The sequence below is a fragment of the Cetorhinus maximus genome, chromosome 2 (assembly GCF_964194155.1).
Source record: "Cetorhinus maximus chromosome 2, sCetMax3.hap1.1, whole genome shotgun sequence".
In the NCBI taxonomy this organism is placed as follows: domain Eukaryota; kingdom Metazoa; phylum Chordata; class Chondrichthyes; order Lamniformes; family Cetorhinidae; genus Cetorhinus; species Cetorhinus maximus.
This window is the reverse complement of record NC_135880.1, coordinates 167549758-167566187: the sequence shown is the minus strand read 5'-3', so window position 1 is coordinate 167566187 and position 16430 is coordinate 167549758. Positions and strand designations below refer to the sequence as shown.

The window sequence follows — 16430 nt, the reverse complement described above, 5'->3', positions numbered from 1 at the left end:
AGTTGTACATGTTATGGCCTGTCCACAACCCTTTTCACAAATAAAACATTGTTGCTGTTGGCATGTTTATTCCCTTGAGTAAGGCACTGAGGCAAAAAAAATATTTTATGTAAACTGCATAAATGTTGACATCAGAAGGCATATGTGACTAAAGACATCTGTCAAGAGGACATTATATAATGGCTCCAGTTGTTTTGACTGTCTGACAGTATCAGGCCAGCTGTTCATCTGCACACAGCTTTCTGGAACAGCAATTTACAATTAGCGAAGCCCAATTTGATAGGACCTTGAACTTTATGATTTCTGAATATAAGTCTGTATTCATAGTTAGAAATATAACATTTATAACACAAATTAAAGCTATCCATAGGGCTAAATAATACAGTATGCTGAGGAAATGTCATTAAACATTGTTCTTCCACTCTTGAAGCCAGGCCAGAGATGAAGATTATCATAATTAAATAGCAGGGATCAATTTTATTTTACTTAAAGCTCTGCACAGCAGGTTTTCTAAAGATAAAGAAAAAAGAAAGACTTACATTTATGTAGCACCTTTCACGACCACTGAATGTCTCAAAGCACCTTACAGCTGATGAAATACCCTATGTACTTGTGTAAAAGTCGAATTTTTGAGACCAATTTTTTAAGCCACAAGTCAGCAGGTCAACCTTTACATGGGTAATGTTTTTGAGAGATTGACATATGTGCTTGATTTGGGGCCACAGAAGACAGTTGCAATGGAATAAAGCAAAAATCAACAACACTAAAGAATTCATATTCATTCTCTAACATTTATTTATTTTATATCATGACAAATTATATGCATTTCATCCAACACAATATAAATGTATATCATAATAAATTAAGTACAAAGCTTCACATTGAAATCCTTAGAAATCACTCTGATCACCATCTGAATCACTGACTAATTCATCCATAACAACATCATATGGCTCTTCCTTGTCTTCACCATTATCATCATCATCGGTAGTACCGGGTAACTTTGGCATCATCACTTCACAAGTAATTGTCCTCTGTACTGTTGAAGGTACTCAATATGCCACATTCTAGAAATGATTTTTTGACAATATTGGGATCGAGTTTATTCTACATGACTATGATCCATTACCACAATGTTGCTAGTGAGGGCGTTTGCATATTTCCACCCTTAATGAATGATTTTTAGTCTTCCAACGTGCAATTGTTCCTCATCTTTTGGATACTGTCCTTGAGTGGTTTATTTATACACACATCCAAGGGTTGAACAATACTTGTAAGACCACCAGGAATAACTGCCACATCAGTGTTGGCTCATCTCACATCATGGACTACATTGTCAGCAAAGTGGGATTTTAACTTCATACCTGTGATACCTTTGCAGGACAAAATAGATTGTGTGCCTTCCACAAGAAGATGCTACTCATCCTTCCTCCTTAATGAAAAAGTTACATAAAGTTCAAATTCCAAAAATGTTATATATGTTTCTTGTTTTTCATTTATTTACAAATCAAAATTAACCATTGGTTTCTTATTCCTAAGAGGATACTTCCATTTTTGACCCAAACCTTTGGAACCCGAGGAAGGATCTTGGCCCGATTCTGAGGAGAAGTTTTCTCCAACAGACTGATTTTTGCCTTGACCTTCAATTGAATTTTCCATTTCAACCACTGTATCTTTCTGACTCAAATTCAGATCTGAACTGGTTTCAGGAGCACTTGTGTTGGATTAACTATTGGTACTTTACTATACTCCAACTGTCCAATTCATCAGACTCATTTGATTCTTCCCAATTCCCTTCTTCTTTGTGAACCTCTGAAGGTAAAACATGATCGATATGTACAAATCTAACTTTCCACTACCAAACAGCTTGACCAAATATGTGCAAGGACCACATATTTTCATGACTCTTCCTGTAGCCACTTCAACCACATATGATGATGCTCTTTCACCTGAACCTTCTGGTTCAACTTCAGAATTCTTTCTCTCACTATACCCTGTCATGATTCTCTTTCCACCTGGATTGTTGCTCTTCCACTGGCTGTGCTCAATGTGCCTTCAGCATTAAAACCTCATTCTATGCTGCCACCTAAGGAACAATTCAGCTGGCATGTGAGATGTGTTACAAAATATAACCAAAAAATTTACTAGTTTGTGATTCAGTGACATCTGATATTTGACATCTGAGTATATATTATATATATATATATATACACATATACATATACATATATATGTATAAACACACATATATATATATATGACATCTGAGTATGTAGCCTGGTCGTCCTTCCAAGCAATATTCTCGGAGTTGGAGATGCTCTTCACCTCATTGCTGGGCTTGTTTTATTTCCTGCAACTTTTTTGCAGTAGCTGTTAAGTGCTGAGTGATTAAGGATTCATATGCTTCAACCTCTTTGATGAAGTGTAAATCCTCTTGTTTGATTCCATCTGATAGTATTCGTGACAGCATGCCTGCTGTTATTGAATACTTCCCTTGCGCTTACTCAGTGATGGAGTGATATCTCATCAATCTTAATCTGAACCACTGAATTCCGGACAGCATCTTCACAATTTATTTCATGATCAGAAGGGTGACTAATGGTTTATGGTCTGTTTCAATTTTGAAACGCAATCCTATGACAGAGTCTGCAAATTTTGTGCATTGCCTCGTTGCTGCCAATGCTTCTTTTTCTATCATGGCATATCATTGTTCTGTTTCTGTTGGTGATCTAGAGGCATAATAGAGTGGTCTACACTTGCTGTCTCTCTGCAGTTGAAATAAAACTGCCCCCAGACCTGTAGGCAATGCATCTGCTGCTACCACGGTCGGTAATTCGGGATCAAAATGTGCCAAGGTTTCAGAAGAGATTAAAAGTTGTTTAATCCTTTCAAAAGCATTTTGTTGGTCCACATTCCAGCACCACTGTTGACCCTGCCTCAACAGCTGTCTCATGAGCTCGTTGACCTCTGCTAAATTTGGTAGGAACTTGCCTACTTGGTTGACCGTTGCAAGGAACCTTTGAAGATCAGTTATGTTCCTGGATTGTGGAAATTCTCTGACTACTTTCATTTTTTGTGGATCAACTGTGATTCCAGTGGCCCTTGAAACTGGATCATAGGTTTGGCGACTCACATTTCTCATTCTGCATCCGGTAAGAATCTCAGGGCTGCTCTGACTCTGCGATCGTGCTTTTCACCCATGGAGCCATGTAAAAGTATGTTGTCCGTATAGCATATTATTCCATCCATGCCTTCTAGATCGTGAGACACCTTTCACTGGAAAATTTATTGAGCGGACACCATTCTGCAGGGGAATCTATTGAAACAATAACAACTGAATGGTCTGATAAATGTGGTCAGCAATCTGGATTCTTTGTCCAGAGGCAACTGGCAAAATCCACAGTTTGCATCCAGTTTGGTAAGTAAAGTGCTCTTGGCCAGTTTGGCAAGACTCTCATCCACTGAGGCCATTGGGTGGATCTCTAGTTCCATTGGTTTGTTTAGTTGAGTCAAATCCACACATATTCTTATAGAGCCGTTTGGCTTTGAGACCATAACTATTCCTGAACACCATTTTGTTGCCATGGTGACCGGCGAGATGATCTGCTGCTGCATCTTATCAATTTCACCCTTGAATTTGTCCAAGAGTGGGTGAGGGACTTTCCTCGATGTAAAGAGGCAAACTGGTTTAGCAGCAACTCGTCGGGTGATATGGTACTCGGTCTTCAGCTTCCTTAGGCCTGTAAACAATTTTTAAAGTTCACTTTGAAATGTACTGCTGTCATTTTCATCGGCAACTTCATCCACTTTGTAGATTAAATTCAGTTTTAGGTGTGCCTTTCTGCTTTGTAGAGAGTACGCTTGATGATTTTGAATGACATGGAGAGGTTCGAGGATTTCTCAATCCTTACATTTCAGCTTTATCGTGAGTTGGCCTTTCACATATAAAGTTGTCCCACTAGGACCTTGTAATTTAATAGATGAGGGTGCAATGTGATCTGTTTGAGCTACTTGACTTCACCCAATAAAACAGAAACTCCTGATCCTGTGTCTAGTTTAAACTCTGTGGGGTATCAATCCACTTCAAGCTTAATGCTCTAATACTTGTTTTCAGTATCATTTACCTTCCCCAGGAAGGTTAATTCCTTTGCCACTTCTTGTATGTGGCTCTGTTTTAAAATGTTCTCACCCTTTTTACAGGTTGTCAGCATTTACGAGTGACAAACAGTTTTGAAATAGTTTATTTTTCCACAGTTGTGGCATTCTGCTCCCCTCGCTAGATATTCTTGTTTGTGTGGCTTGTTCCTGCCACACTGAAACCATTTCAAAATGGTGGCTGGCAGGCTTTTCCCCATTTTGGCAGGCTTAAGATTTGGCCTGCTTTCTACAAACTGACTGGTCTCACTCGATCTTCTCCATGGGACCTCCTTCCCCATGATAAAAAGTTCAATTCTGTTTCCTGAGTTTCATTTGCCTTGTCATCTGCACAGCTTTTAATGCTCTTTTGTCTGTATGAGATCTAATAATGCTTCATCTAGGATCCTGACTATGATTCTGTTGCGAATCAGCTTATCCTTTAAGATGCCATAATCCCATTTCCCTGCCAGCCTATAGAGGTCATTGAAAGGCATTCTTTTGCCTGGTCTTTGCTTTCTTTAATTAAATTTAGCCCTCTCTGTTATTAAATTCAGCAATGGATGCTGAAATAAGAGTCAAAAACTTGCAGGACTTCATAAGAAGCTGAAGTCTCATCAACCCTCTGCCTTGCTTTTGTTTCAACGGAGATAGAGCCTACGGCATAAAGTAGTGTAGTGAACCTTTTTTTAAATCTCTTTTGTGTAATCCTGAAGTAGACCTGTACCTTGTGAACCACTTTCCCCAGTTGTCCTAGTTCTGAGCCTGCTGTGAGCCTTCTGCACTCTGAAATGGTCCTGAGAGTCGTAGCATGGATTCCATGCTTATTCTCAGCCTTGGAATTGTTCCTGCTTCTGTGCTGCTCTTTGCAGCCTTGGGCCTGTGATCACCGCAGTCCAGTTTCTGGATCTGTGTCTCAGCTTGCATCTGCTGCTCCCACAATGTTCTGATGTCTGGTGAGTCCTTTTTTTTCCCTTTTGTCCTTCCTTCAAGGATTCCTTGCCAGCCCTTTATCTTTTTAAGGTTTACTGGGTCTTTTACTCGCTATCACCATGTTTTGTTTTGGTCAGTGTGGGGGTTTTGTCTATTCTCCTAAAGTGTGCTGCTCAAGTCTGTACTTTCTCAAAACCATTACTCTTTATTTACAGCAAGTGCTTACACTTTTGGATCTCTACACAAGGTTGGAGCTTCTCCTCCTTGCAGATCTCACTCCCTTCTCAATCATGTGATCTAACATCGTTAGTACATCAGCATCATGTATGCTTCTGATGTTAATCCTTTACTGTATGCATAGTAATTACAAGTAAATAATTAATAATCACAACGTAGTTTGATCTCTGAAAATTTAGGGTTGAAATTTACATGAAGTATACGAAAAATTCAGTTCCTTAAGCCAAAGGTCATGGGGTCAACTTTTACATGAGATCAATATTTACATGTATACTTACAGTACTTTTAAAATGTAGTCACTATTGTAATGTAGGAAACACGGCTGCCAATTTGTGTACAGCAAGCTCCCACAAACAGCAATGTCATAATGACCAAATAACCTGTTTTTGTGATGTTGATTGAGGGATAAATACTGGCCAAGACACTGGGATAATTCCCCTGATCATCTTCAAAATAGTGCCATGGGATCTTTTATATGTTCACCTGAGATGGCAGACAGGTTATCCAAATGTCATCCAGAACTCAGCACCTCTGGCAGTGCAGCACTCCCTAGGTACTTGATTTTTGTGCTCCATTCCATCAGTACGCCACTGGAGTGTCAGCCTTGATTTCTGTGCTCATGTTCTCAGGAGACTTAAACCCAGAACCTTGTGACTCAAAAGCCAGAGTGGGTTGAATCGCACGTATGTGTATGGAGGCAGATATCTCACATGTTAATGGCATCGCAATTACAATGTTTTACACTTTGAAACTGCTGGTTATAAGTTGCCAGACAGAAAACAATTCACAAAGAACGGTCCATGATGTGTCACCATGGTGCTCTAGTTCAGTGGCCTCATGAAAGGGAAGCACTGTTATGTTCTTCTTCACTTCAGTGTAAACATAGCAACCATACACAAGGATTGGTGAAAAGATAATGTGGGTTCTTTATTCAAAGATAAGACTATATATGAGCACTGTTAACTGTGAGATGCTTTTTTTTTTATTCGCACAAGGGATGTGGACATCTCTGGCTGGGCCAGCATTTATTGCCCATCCCTAATTGCCCTTGTTCACAGGGCATTTAAGAGTCAACCACATTGCTGTGGGTCTGGAGTCACGTAGGCCAGACCATGTAAGGACAGGAGATTTCCTTCCCTGAAGGACATTAGTGTACCAGATGGGTTTTTACAACAATCGTTTCATGGTCATCATCAGACTCTTAATTCCAGATTCTTATTGAATTCAAATTTCACCATCTGCCATGGTGGGATTCAAACCCAGGTCCCCAGAGCCTTACACTAGGTTCCTGGATTACTAGTGCAGTGACAATACCACTATGCCACTGCCTCCCCTTGTAGCATACATTTCTGACCTCGACTGATCCTGCTTACACACTGACTACAAGTCATGAGGCTAATACATCACATCCTGTCAAGATAGTAATGATTGATAGTAGTTTAAGGTATGCCCCCTTAAAGGTACAGGTTATCGTATCACATAAGTACTGGCTTTCCTCACTGGAGTGGAAATTCTTATGGCCATAGCAGGAAAGTGGGACATGGGAGGGTTGGTGACAAAACATCTTCTGTTGAACTACGTCTGACATAAATAATTAGGGAGCAAGTCAATGCGATATACTTCTCCTGACAAATTCCATCCTGAAACAGTGATTATGGTTACTTCCCCTTTTTTCCAAAGATCAACCTGAGATGAAAATATTCATTGTTAAGGAACAAGGTGAAACTTTGCAAAATTTACTGTGTAGAAAACCAAGGAACGAGACATTGGCATGTTCTGATCAAATTGTGTATACGTGCTGTCTCAATATTTTAGGAGACATAATAATGGGATGGCAGCGGAGACAACTGTAAGAAGGACAGAGGTCTCATGAATTTGACGTTGCTGGGATTACAGAAAGACTATTTTTGAGACTAAGGCAATATGATTCAGTTGAGCACTAATATCTTTCCACCACACTGTGCCTTTGCCAGGTTTGTACGTTGCTAGGTTGATACAGGCCATAAACTGGAAAAAAAGTGAGGTCACGTTGGTAAGTCAATCTTCAGGTTTAATGCAGGACTGAGCTATAGTGTTAAGCAGAAATAATTATCAGATCCAATACTTCAACTTAAGTTTGCCAAACACAAGCTTAGTCTTGAGAAGGCAGCAAATGTATAAGAAATGGGGTAAAACAAACAAATGTCGAAGGGGATGTGACCTTTTGTGAGTTTAGTCCTCAATGGGATACTCTTCAATTAGGATAGGTGTACATGGATGCGTTAATATTGATATCAGGTAATATCAGGCCAATTACTTTTTCAACCAAGTGTTTCTGGCTACCTGCACCCTCTACATGTTACAAGTGTAAGCTTCTTCCTGGGTGTCCTTGTTCATAAGTCACAGAAAGCTAACATACAGGTGCCGCAGCAATTAGGAAGGCAAATAGTATGTTGGCCTTTATTGCAAGAGGATTTGAGTACATGAGTAAGTCTTGCTGCAATTGTATAGAGCCTTGGTGAGACTGCACCTGGAGTATTGTGTACAGTTTTGGTCTCCTTATCTAAGGAAGGATATCCTTGCCATAGAGAGAGTGCAGCATACGTTCACCAGACTGATCCCTGGGATTGTGGGATTATCCTATGAGGAGAGATTGAGGACACTGGGCCTGTATTCTCTAGACTTTAGAAGAATGAGAGGTGGTCTTATTGAAGCATACAAAATTCTTACAGGGCTCAAAAGGGTAGATGTAGGAAGGACATTTCCCCTTGCTGGGGAGGTCTAGACCAGGGTACACGGACTCAGAGTAAGGGGTAGGCCATTTAGGACTGAGATGAGGAAGGTGGTAAATCTTTGGAATTCTTGACCCCAGAGGGCTGTAGAGGCTCAGTCATTGAGTATGTTCAAAACAGAGATCGGTAGCTTTCTAGATATTAAAGATATCAAGGGATATGGGGATAATGGGGGAAAATGACATTGAGGTGGAAGATCAACTATGATCTAGTTGAATGGCGGAACGCCTGCTCTTATTTGCTATGTTCCCTAATCATTTCTTTCCAGATCTGATTGATCTGATTGAAACTTACAGAATACCGAAAGGCCTGGATAGAGTGGACGTGGGGAAGGTGTTTCCATTAGTAGGAGAGACTAGGACCCGAGGGCACAGCCTCAGAGTAAAGGGAAGACCTTTTAGAACAGAGATGAGGAGAAACTTCTTTAGCCAGAGAGTGGTGAATCTATGGAATTCATTGCCACAGAAGGCTGTGGAGGCCAGGTCATTGAGTGTATTTAAGATCGAGATAGATAGGTTCTTGATTGGTAAGGGGATCAAAGGTTATGGGGAGAATGGGGTTGAGAAACTTATCAGCCATGATTGGATGGCGGAGCAGACTCGATGGGCCGAATGACCTAATTTCTGCTCCTAGGTCTTATGGTGTTATGACTGTATTGTGCCTGTCTCAAAGTAATTTCACTTGAAATCATTCCAAAAAGAATAGAATACCCAGACAAAATCAGAATAATGCGGATGCCGGAAATCTGAAATAAGGACAGAAAATGCTGGAAATACGCAGCTGGTCAGGCAGATTGTATGGGGCAGGAAACTGTGTTAATGGGCAGAGGCAGGCTGGGAGCTGGGGCAGGGCGAGGATGCCCCATGTAATGGAACGGGAAGGTGCAGGATGGAGACCTCGTCGCCTTCCCAATTGCCCCCAAATAGGTTGAGGGCATGAAGGGTGGAGAACCGCCATCCCACCTGAGACCACCTGAGGCCCTTCAGTGGCTATTTAAGTGCCAGTGGCAGGTGCGGACTCGCCATGTAGGTAAAGTGCCAGTCAAACCCTGGCAGGTATGCCTGTGGCCTGATTACCCTCCTTCTCGGATATCCTGTGCCCAAAGGAGGGACTCTCAGCTGGCAAGTTAGGGACCTAAGGGAAGACATTCCTTTACCATCCTCAACAACCCCCCATCATCCCACCCTTGTCAGGGCCACCCTGACTGTCTCCAGTAATCCCGCCCACTCATCTTTGTCTGGGGTCTCCAGTGATGAACCTTCTACTGGGCTTCACTGCAGTACTGGCAGTGGCCACCACTCCCAGTGGCACTGTCGGTACCGGAGAGCTGCTGGCCACTGATTGGCTGGCAGCTCTCAGAGGTGGGACGTCTGCCCTGCACCAATAAGCGAGGTGGGAAATTGCTCCTGGTGTGAACCCCGATAGCAGCCAATGGGCTGTCTAATTGGGAATTAATCCCAACGAGAGACCCAGTCATGGCCACAGCAGTGTTGCCATCAGTCCAGGCAGTGTCTGGGCCCACCCGCCATGACCATTAAATTCTGCCCAACATTTCATGTTGATGACCCTTCATCAGAACTGGGAAAAGTTAGAAATGTAACAGGTTTAAAATACTAAGCAGTCCAAAAATAGTAAGTAATGGATGAACAATAAAAGTAAAAACATTTCCTCTAAAAGCCATTTGCAAGTTTAGCTTTAATTTGTTAGACTAATGGCCGATTAAATTTGACCTACTCTTATGCTATGGACATAGGCCCACTACCTACTAACTAATTTGTCCAATATAATCTATTTCAGGGAGTATCTATTGGGATAGTTCCATGAAGCCCTTATGCAGAAGGTAAAGAATCATAAAAATAAATGTCGAATTTACCAGCACTCACCTCACTTATGATCCTTACTATTCATTTCCAATCAGTGAAATGCATTCACAAAGTGGTGCTGGCAATCTTGCTGCTTGACTTTGTAGTTGAGTTGTGGAGCTCCGTAGGCTTCCTGAGTGACCCTCGGTCACATGTGTTCCTGTGACAGATTGAACTTTCCAAAACAAAGACCTAATTTTACCAAAATACTGGATTATCAATTCTGAAACAAGTAAAAGTACTTTAAATTTACTCCTGCAGCCTATTGAACTGTTCCATAAGGAAAAAGCACCGTCTTTTTGATAAAGTATTTGGCAAACACTTTCTGTTTGGTTGAAGGAGCAGAGCCACATCTCAGCTTCATCACAATAGTGTTGTGTTAATATGATGTGTGATATGTTTCCAAACAAAATAAAAAGGATTACCATAAAGATAGTTATCTTTTAATAGACAAAATACTTTATTGCTATTTCCATAACTGTGAAAAAATTTTACTGTGGTATTTTTCTTCTAAGGGACATCATCTACAGTAAATCAGCACTGGTTTATGATCATGGGGAGAAAAATGAATTCAGAGCTAATATATTACATAAGGGACCCAATGAGTTTCACAGTGGGAATACATGCATTAGCGCCATGATCTGTTCTCAGCCCCAGCCACTCTATTGTGGGGAGGTATTGAGTGGAATACAGATGCTTTCTCACAACAATAATGGGAGAGTCAGAAATCAATTCACGCTGTCAGTGGTCAAATACAGGCCCATAACTTCTGGGATCCAGGGCAGTGTATCTGGGGAGTACCCCAAAGGTGCATTGGGGAACCCCCACCCCATCACCAGATGTTCCCAGGTAAGGATTGCACGGCAATTGCCCAGGAAGTTCAAACTTTTGATGGGCAATTGCCCTGCTCTGGCAACCATCTGAAAATCACAGATTTTGGATGGTTCCGGCTGTCTTACAGCAATAGTTACCCAGAAAAAAGCTAGAAGAATTAAAACCACTTCTAGCTTCTGGGTAACTATTGTACTGACCTCCCCATACCCTCCCCATGGCACTCCACGACTACCCTCACCCCCACATGGGAACCCCCCACACCCCCAAGGGACCCACCCCACAACCCCCTGACCCCCCCACCCCCACCCCATGGGACCTCAGACTACCCCCACCCTCACCCCCGATGAGCCCCCCGGCTCCACAAATGCACCTTCCCCAACTGCACACTGAGCCGACTGCAACCCCTCCACCGCACTCCACACACCACCCCGCCCCTCCCCACATAGTTTACACCCTCCCCTGACTGCACACTGGCCCCCTGACTGCAACCCCCTGCCCCCATCCCACCATCAGGCTCTGCGCTCATCCCTGACTGTGCAAACCCCCTCCTGGCTGTGCAACCCCACTCCCCCTCAACCCTGGGCCACACAGAGCACCCCACTCCCCCCCCCCCCCCCGCCCCCCCCCGGGCAAATTCTAGCCACTTACCTTAGAAACCAACTTCTCCCTGTCTTGAAAGTGGCTTAGTCTTTAAACTTACCTGATTTATGACAGCTGGTGCTGTATAAAAGGTAATTGGGGGAGCGGCCTCCTTGGTCTAACTCTGCAGCCCTCAACCGATGGCCTCAGGAGCATGCTGTACTGCACGGTTCTCACCTGGCCTGAGTCGGAAGGTTTGGGCAAGAAAGGATCAAAAGGATTTTCAGGTAAGAAACTAGAAGTGGAGTGGCAGTTCGACTATGATTGCCACTCTGAGGAAGCTCAGGCCTACAATGACAGCGAAATAGATTTTCAGTACATTATCTCGGAGCATGGGATGAGGGGGTCGGGATGGGTGACAAATTGAATAATATAACATAAACAACACAAAAGGAGGTCATTTGGCCCATTGCGCTTGACTCACTGAATGTACTATCCACTTAGTCCCATTCCCAAGCCTTTTCCCCCTTTAAATGTTTTCAAGTATTGATTCACTTCCCTTTTTGAAAGACAATTATGGATTGTACTGTTTTTGGCAGGACATGCTATAGCCTATCAACACGCTGTATTAAAAATTAGCTAGTACCTTTCCTTTGTTCTTGTAATAATGATCTTAAATTTACGTTCCCCACTTACTCATTGGCCAGTGGAAATATTCTCTCCTGATGTACATTATCAAAATCTGTACAATAACGAACATTGTTATATCTTCTCTTTATGTTCTTTATTCCAACAGGAAATGACTTAGTCTACTTTCATAACAAAAGACCTATTATTATTGGCATGAATGCCTTCTGCATTCTCTCCATGGCCTTGATTTCCATCTTGAAGTGAGGGTGCCTACAGCTGGATGCAATTGAGGATGATTTTCAACACACCACCTGACCAATGAAAATAAAACTCAGCAACAACTACTTGCATTTATATAGAAACTTTCACAAAGCAAAATGAATCAAGGTGCTTCATAGGAATGTTATGGCAAAATTTGACACTGATTGCCATACGGAGATATTAGGGCAGTTTATTTCAAGGGGGGCAGATAGTTCAAGAAGTGAACAGCATCAGACGAGATGATTTAAAAAGACTTGCATCTCTGAGGGTTGCATCGATCCAGGAATCTGTACATAAGCCATCTTTCCTGGCACAATATAAAACTATCAAACAACTCACAGATGATCAGAAAACACAGCAACAAGTAATGACAGTTGAGTTTGTTTCAAATGCCTGACCAATGTTCCAAGTGCCATTGATTTAAGTCCCTGGAAGACAATGGAATCTAAACCCATTTAGCTCATGGGAGGTGAATGATTATTTGATGTAATGTTCAATAATTTAGCAAGTCATTTGAAGGTCATTGGGCAGGGACTGAATTTGGGCATTTTCCTGTCTGCTGTGCTCAGTCGGTAGCTCTCTTGCCTCTGGGTCAGAAGGCTATGGGTTCAAGTCTGAATCTAGCGACTTGAATGCAAAAATTTATATTGATTCTCCAATGCAGTATTGAGGGAGTACTTTGCTATCTTTTGTCTATAGTTGGTGGCAACAGCAGTTTCAGGTCTAAGCGACTAGTTAAAAATATACCAGAATATTTTAATAATAACAAAGCTAATGATTGCAATCCTATAATCATATTTACAAAATCTAGCATCTTATAAGGACAGTTTTATCAACTTGTCCTTCCATTTTTAAAGATGTGTCTATCTGTTCCTCTTTTTAAACTTCTCTCACAAAACTTTACTGACCTGGACTGTTGTATACAATTCCGACAATAAGGACATAATTAATTTTCCCTGATTTAATTATGGTTGTCTTTTAGATGAAGCATGAAATCAAGACCCAATCTGCCTACTCAGGTGGATGTAAGAATCCCATGGTGCTGTTTGAAGAAGAGCAGGAGAGTTCAACCTGGCCATTATTTTTAATCCTTCAACTAACATCACTATAAACAGATGACATGGTCATTATTACATTGCTGTGTGCAAATTGGCTGCCGCATTTTCTGCATTACAACAGTGACAGTGATAAGTGCTTAATTGGCTGGAAAGCGCTATGGAATGCCCTGAGGTTGTGAAAGGTGCTATATAAATGCAACTCTTCCCCTCTCTCCTGGTAGAAGTAAACTGGCTGCTGCATGGTCAATAGGCAGCATGAGCAACAATTGTGCAAAAGTCTGCAACATTGGCTTTCTTATTACCCTAAGTCATGGTGAACAGTTCTGAGGAAAACCCAGGCAAATATCTGATGAATTGAATATAATTTGATGAATTGAACAGAATAGTTTTTTAAAGAATTTTGTAGGAGAAAATGAGAGTATTTTGACAGATACAAAAGGATTAACTATTCAAATTTGACTCTATATGATATGGTAAAACTGGAGATAGCGAATCAGCAGCTGGTTTAACATCTCTCCCCATTTTCATTTCCACTGCAACAAATGGGAAGGACAGAGAGAGAGATGTAGGAATGAACAGCCAATTCACTGTTGTCCATTTTATACTAACAAACAAGTCAAAATTACCCCCGCTGTCCTAAGACAACTTTCTCCTCTAAAGCAGTGTCCATTGTAGAATGAATTATAGTTATTTCCTTGTGAAAAGTACAACTTGCCTGTGTTTATTGTATTACAGGAGTACCAGGAAAGAGGAATGAGCTCCATTATGAGTGTTGTGAGGAGCCCTATTCAGATGTGACCTATACAGTGCTGATGCGTAGGCGTACGCTCTATTATGGACTAAACCTGCTGATTCCATGTGTCTTGATATCTGGGCTGGCACTTCTTGTATTCCTGTTGCCAGCTGATTCTGGGGAGAAAATTTCATTAGGTGCGTTTTAATTAATAGATATGCTTTTGGTTGGTGTTTGAGGCACCTGCATGATGGAATGTAGAACTTGTGTTGCCAATAAAGATAATGCAAGCCCTTCAGAACCTGAATCAGAAAATATTATAAATAACAGCAAAAATAACTCCATTATACCGTGCAGTACACTTTTTAAAAAAGCATTTTTGTTTTGAATTTTGTGGTTACCAAAGTGATTGTAATCAGTGCTCTTGTCATGGTGTGCATAAGTACCAATGACATAGGTAGAACTAAGAAAGAGGTTCTGCGAAGGGAATATAGCAAATAAGGGTTAAATTAAAAAGCAGAAACACAAAGGTACTACCTGACCCATGATCAAATTGGCATAAGGTAAATAAGATCAGTGAGTTGAATGCATGGCTCAAAAAATTGGTGCGCGAGAAATGGGTTTCAATTCATGGGGCACTGGCATCAGTATTGGGGAAAGAGGGAGCCATACCGTTGAGACAGTCTTCGTTTAAACCATGCTGGGAAAAGAGTCCTGGCAAATCGTATAACCAGGCCTGCGGAGAGGGCTTTAAACTAAATAGCAAAGTTGGGGTTGGGGGGTGAGGTTTCAAGAGTTCATATGAGGGGAGGCTAAGAAAGTTCATGAGGATGAATAAGGCAACAGTGCAGGGTAACAATATGGGGAATGAGAACAAGTGTGTGACGGGAAGGGACAGAGTGTACAAACATAAGAATGCACCAGCAAATTAGGTCAGAGTAGGGAAAAATGATAAAAAGACAGAACTAAAGGCTCTTTATCTGAATATGAGCAGCATTCATAACAATTGACTTGATAGTACAAATAGAAATAAATACATTTGATATGATAGCCGTTACAGAGACGTAGGGTGGAATCTTGTGGAGGCAACATCAGTTTCAGCCACGAGTCATAGAACAGGCAGGGAACCTCAGTCAGTTCCATGGGGGAGGCCCAATGGAATCAAGTGCCCTTCAAGCACTTAAGTGGCCACCATCAGGTCTTCCTCAAATTTGAGGTCCCTGGTTGCGGACATCCTGCGTGCTAAGAGTTGGCTACAGTGGACTGGGAAAACAGACTAAAAGGTAAGATGGCAAATAAGCTGTGGCAGGCATTTAAGGGGACTCTCAACAAAAATATATTCCATTGAGAGAGGAAGACTCGATGACAAGGATGCAACATCTGTGGCTAACTAAAAAAATTAAGGATGGTGTCAAACTGAAAGAAAAAACATACAATGCTATGAAGATCTTGGTTCTGACAGGCCAGAAGATTGGGAAAATTTTAGAAAGCAGTCTAATAAAATAATGAAAGGGTAGAATTTAAAATATGGGAGTAAGCTGGCAAGTAATATAAAAAAAGTAAGAGGTTCAACAGGTATATAAAAAAGAAGATAGTAGCTGAAGTAAATGTTGGTCCCTTAAAGGAGGAAGCTGGGAAATTAATCATTTGAAACAAGGAAATGGCAGACACCTTGAACAAATACCTTGTACCTGTTTCCATGGTAGAAAACACAAAAAGCTTCCCAAGAATAGTAGAAAATCAAGAGGCAAAAGGGAGGCTTGAACTGAAAACAATCACTATCACTGGAGAAAAAATTCTAGGCAAACTAATGAGACTAAAAGTTGAGGCTGGACCTAATGGCCTGCATCCTAGTGTCCTAAAAGAAGCGGCAGCAAAGACAATCGATGCATTGGTTGTAAGCTTCAAAAGTTCCCTAGATTCTGGAAAGTTTCCAGCTGTTTGGAAAACCACAAATATAACACCTCTATTAAAGAAAGGAGGGAGACAGAAAACAGGAAACTGGAGGTCGGTTAGCCTAACATCTGTCATTGGGAAAATGCCAGAATCCATTATTAAAGAGGTAGCAGCAGGACATTCAGAAAATTATAATGTAATCAAGCAGAATCTACATGGTTTTATGAAAATGAAATCACTTTTTGACAAATTTCTTAAGAGTTCTTTCAGGATGTAACAAGCCGGGTGGATAAAAGGAGAACTAGTAGATTTAGACTATTTGGATTTCCAAAAAGCATTTCAATAAGGTGCCACATTAAAGATAAGAGCTCATGGTGTTGGGGTGATGTATTGGCGTGGATAGAGGATTGGGTAACTAACAGGAAACAGAGAGTCAGGATAAATGGATCATTTTTTGGTTGGCAAACTGTAACTAGCAGAGTTGCATAGGGAGTCATTGCTG

The 16430-nt window shown here is 41.3% G+C and overlaps 1 protein-coding gene across 3 annotated transcripts in view; it reads left to right on the top strand.

The window, feature by feature from the left end:
- The window catches only part of chrna8 (cholinergic receptor, nicotinic, alpha 8), a 412535-nt gene that overhangs the window by 317192 nt on the left and 78913 nt on the right, over nt 1-16430 (top strand). For all 3 annotated transcript variants that reach the window (XM_078570645.1, XM_078570627.1, XM_078570635.1), the window contains one exon: nt 14035-14229. In XM_078570645.1, the coding sequence (XP_078426771.1) occupies nt 14035-14229 (195 nt within the window). The remainder of the gene's footprint in view (nt 1-14034; nt 14230-16430) is intronic.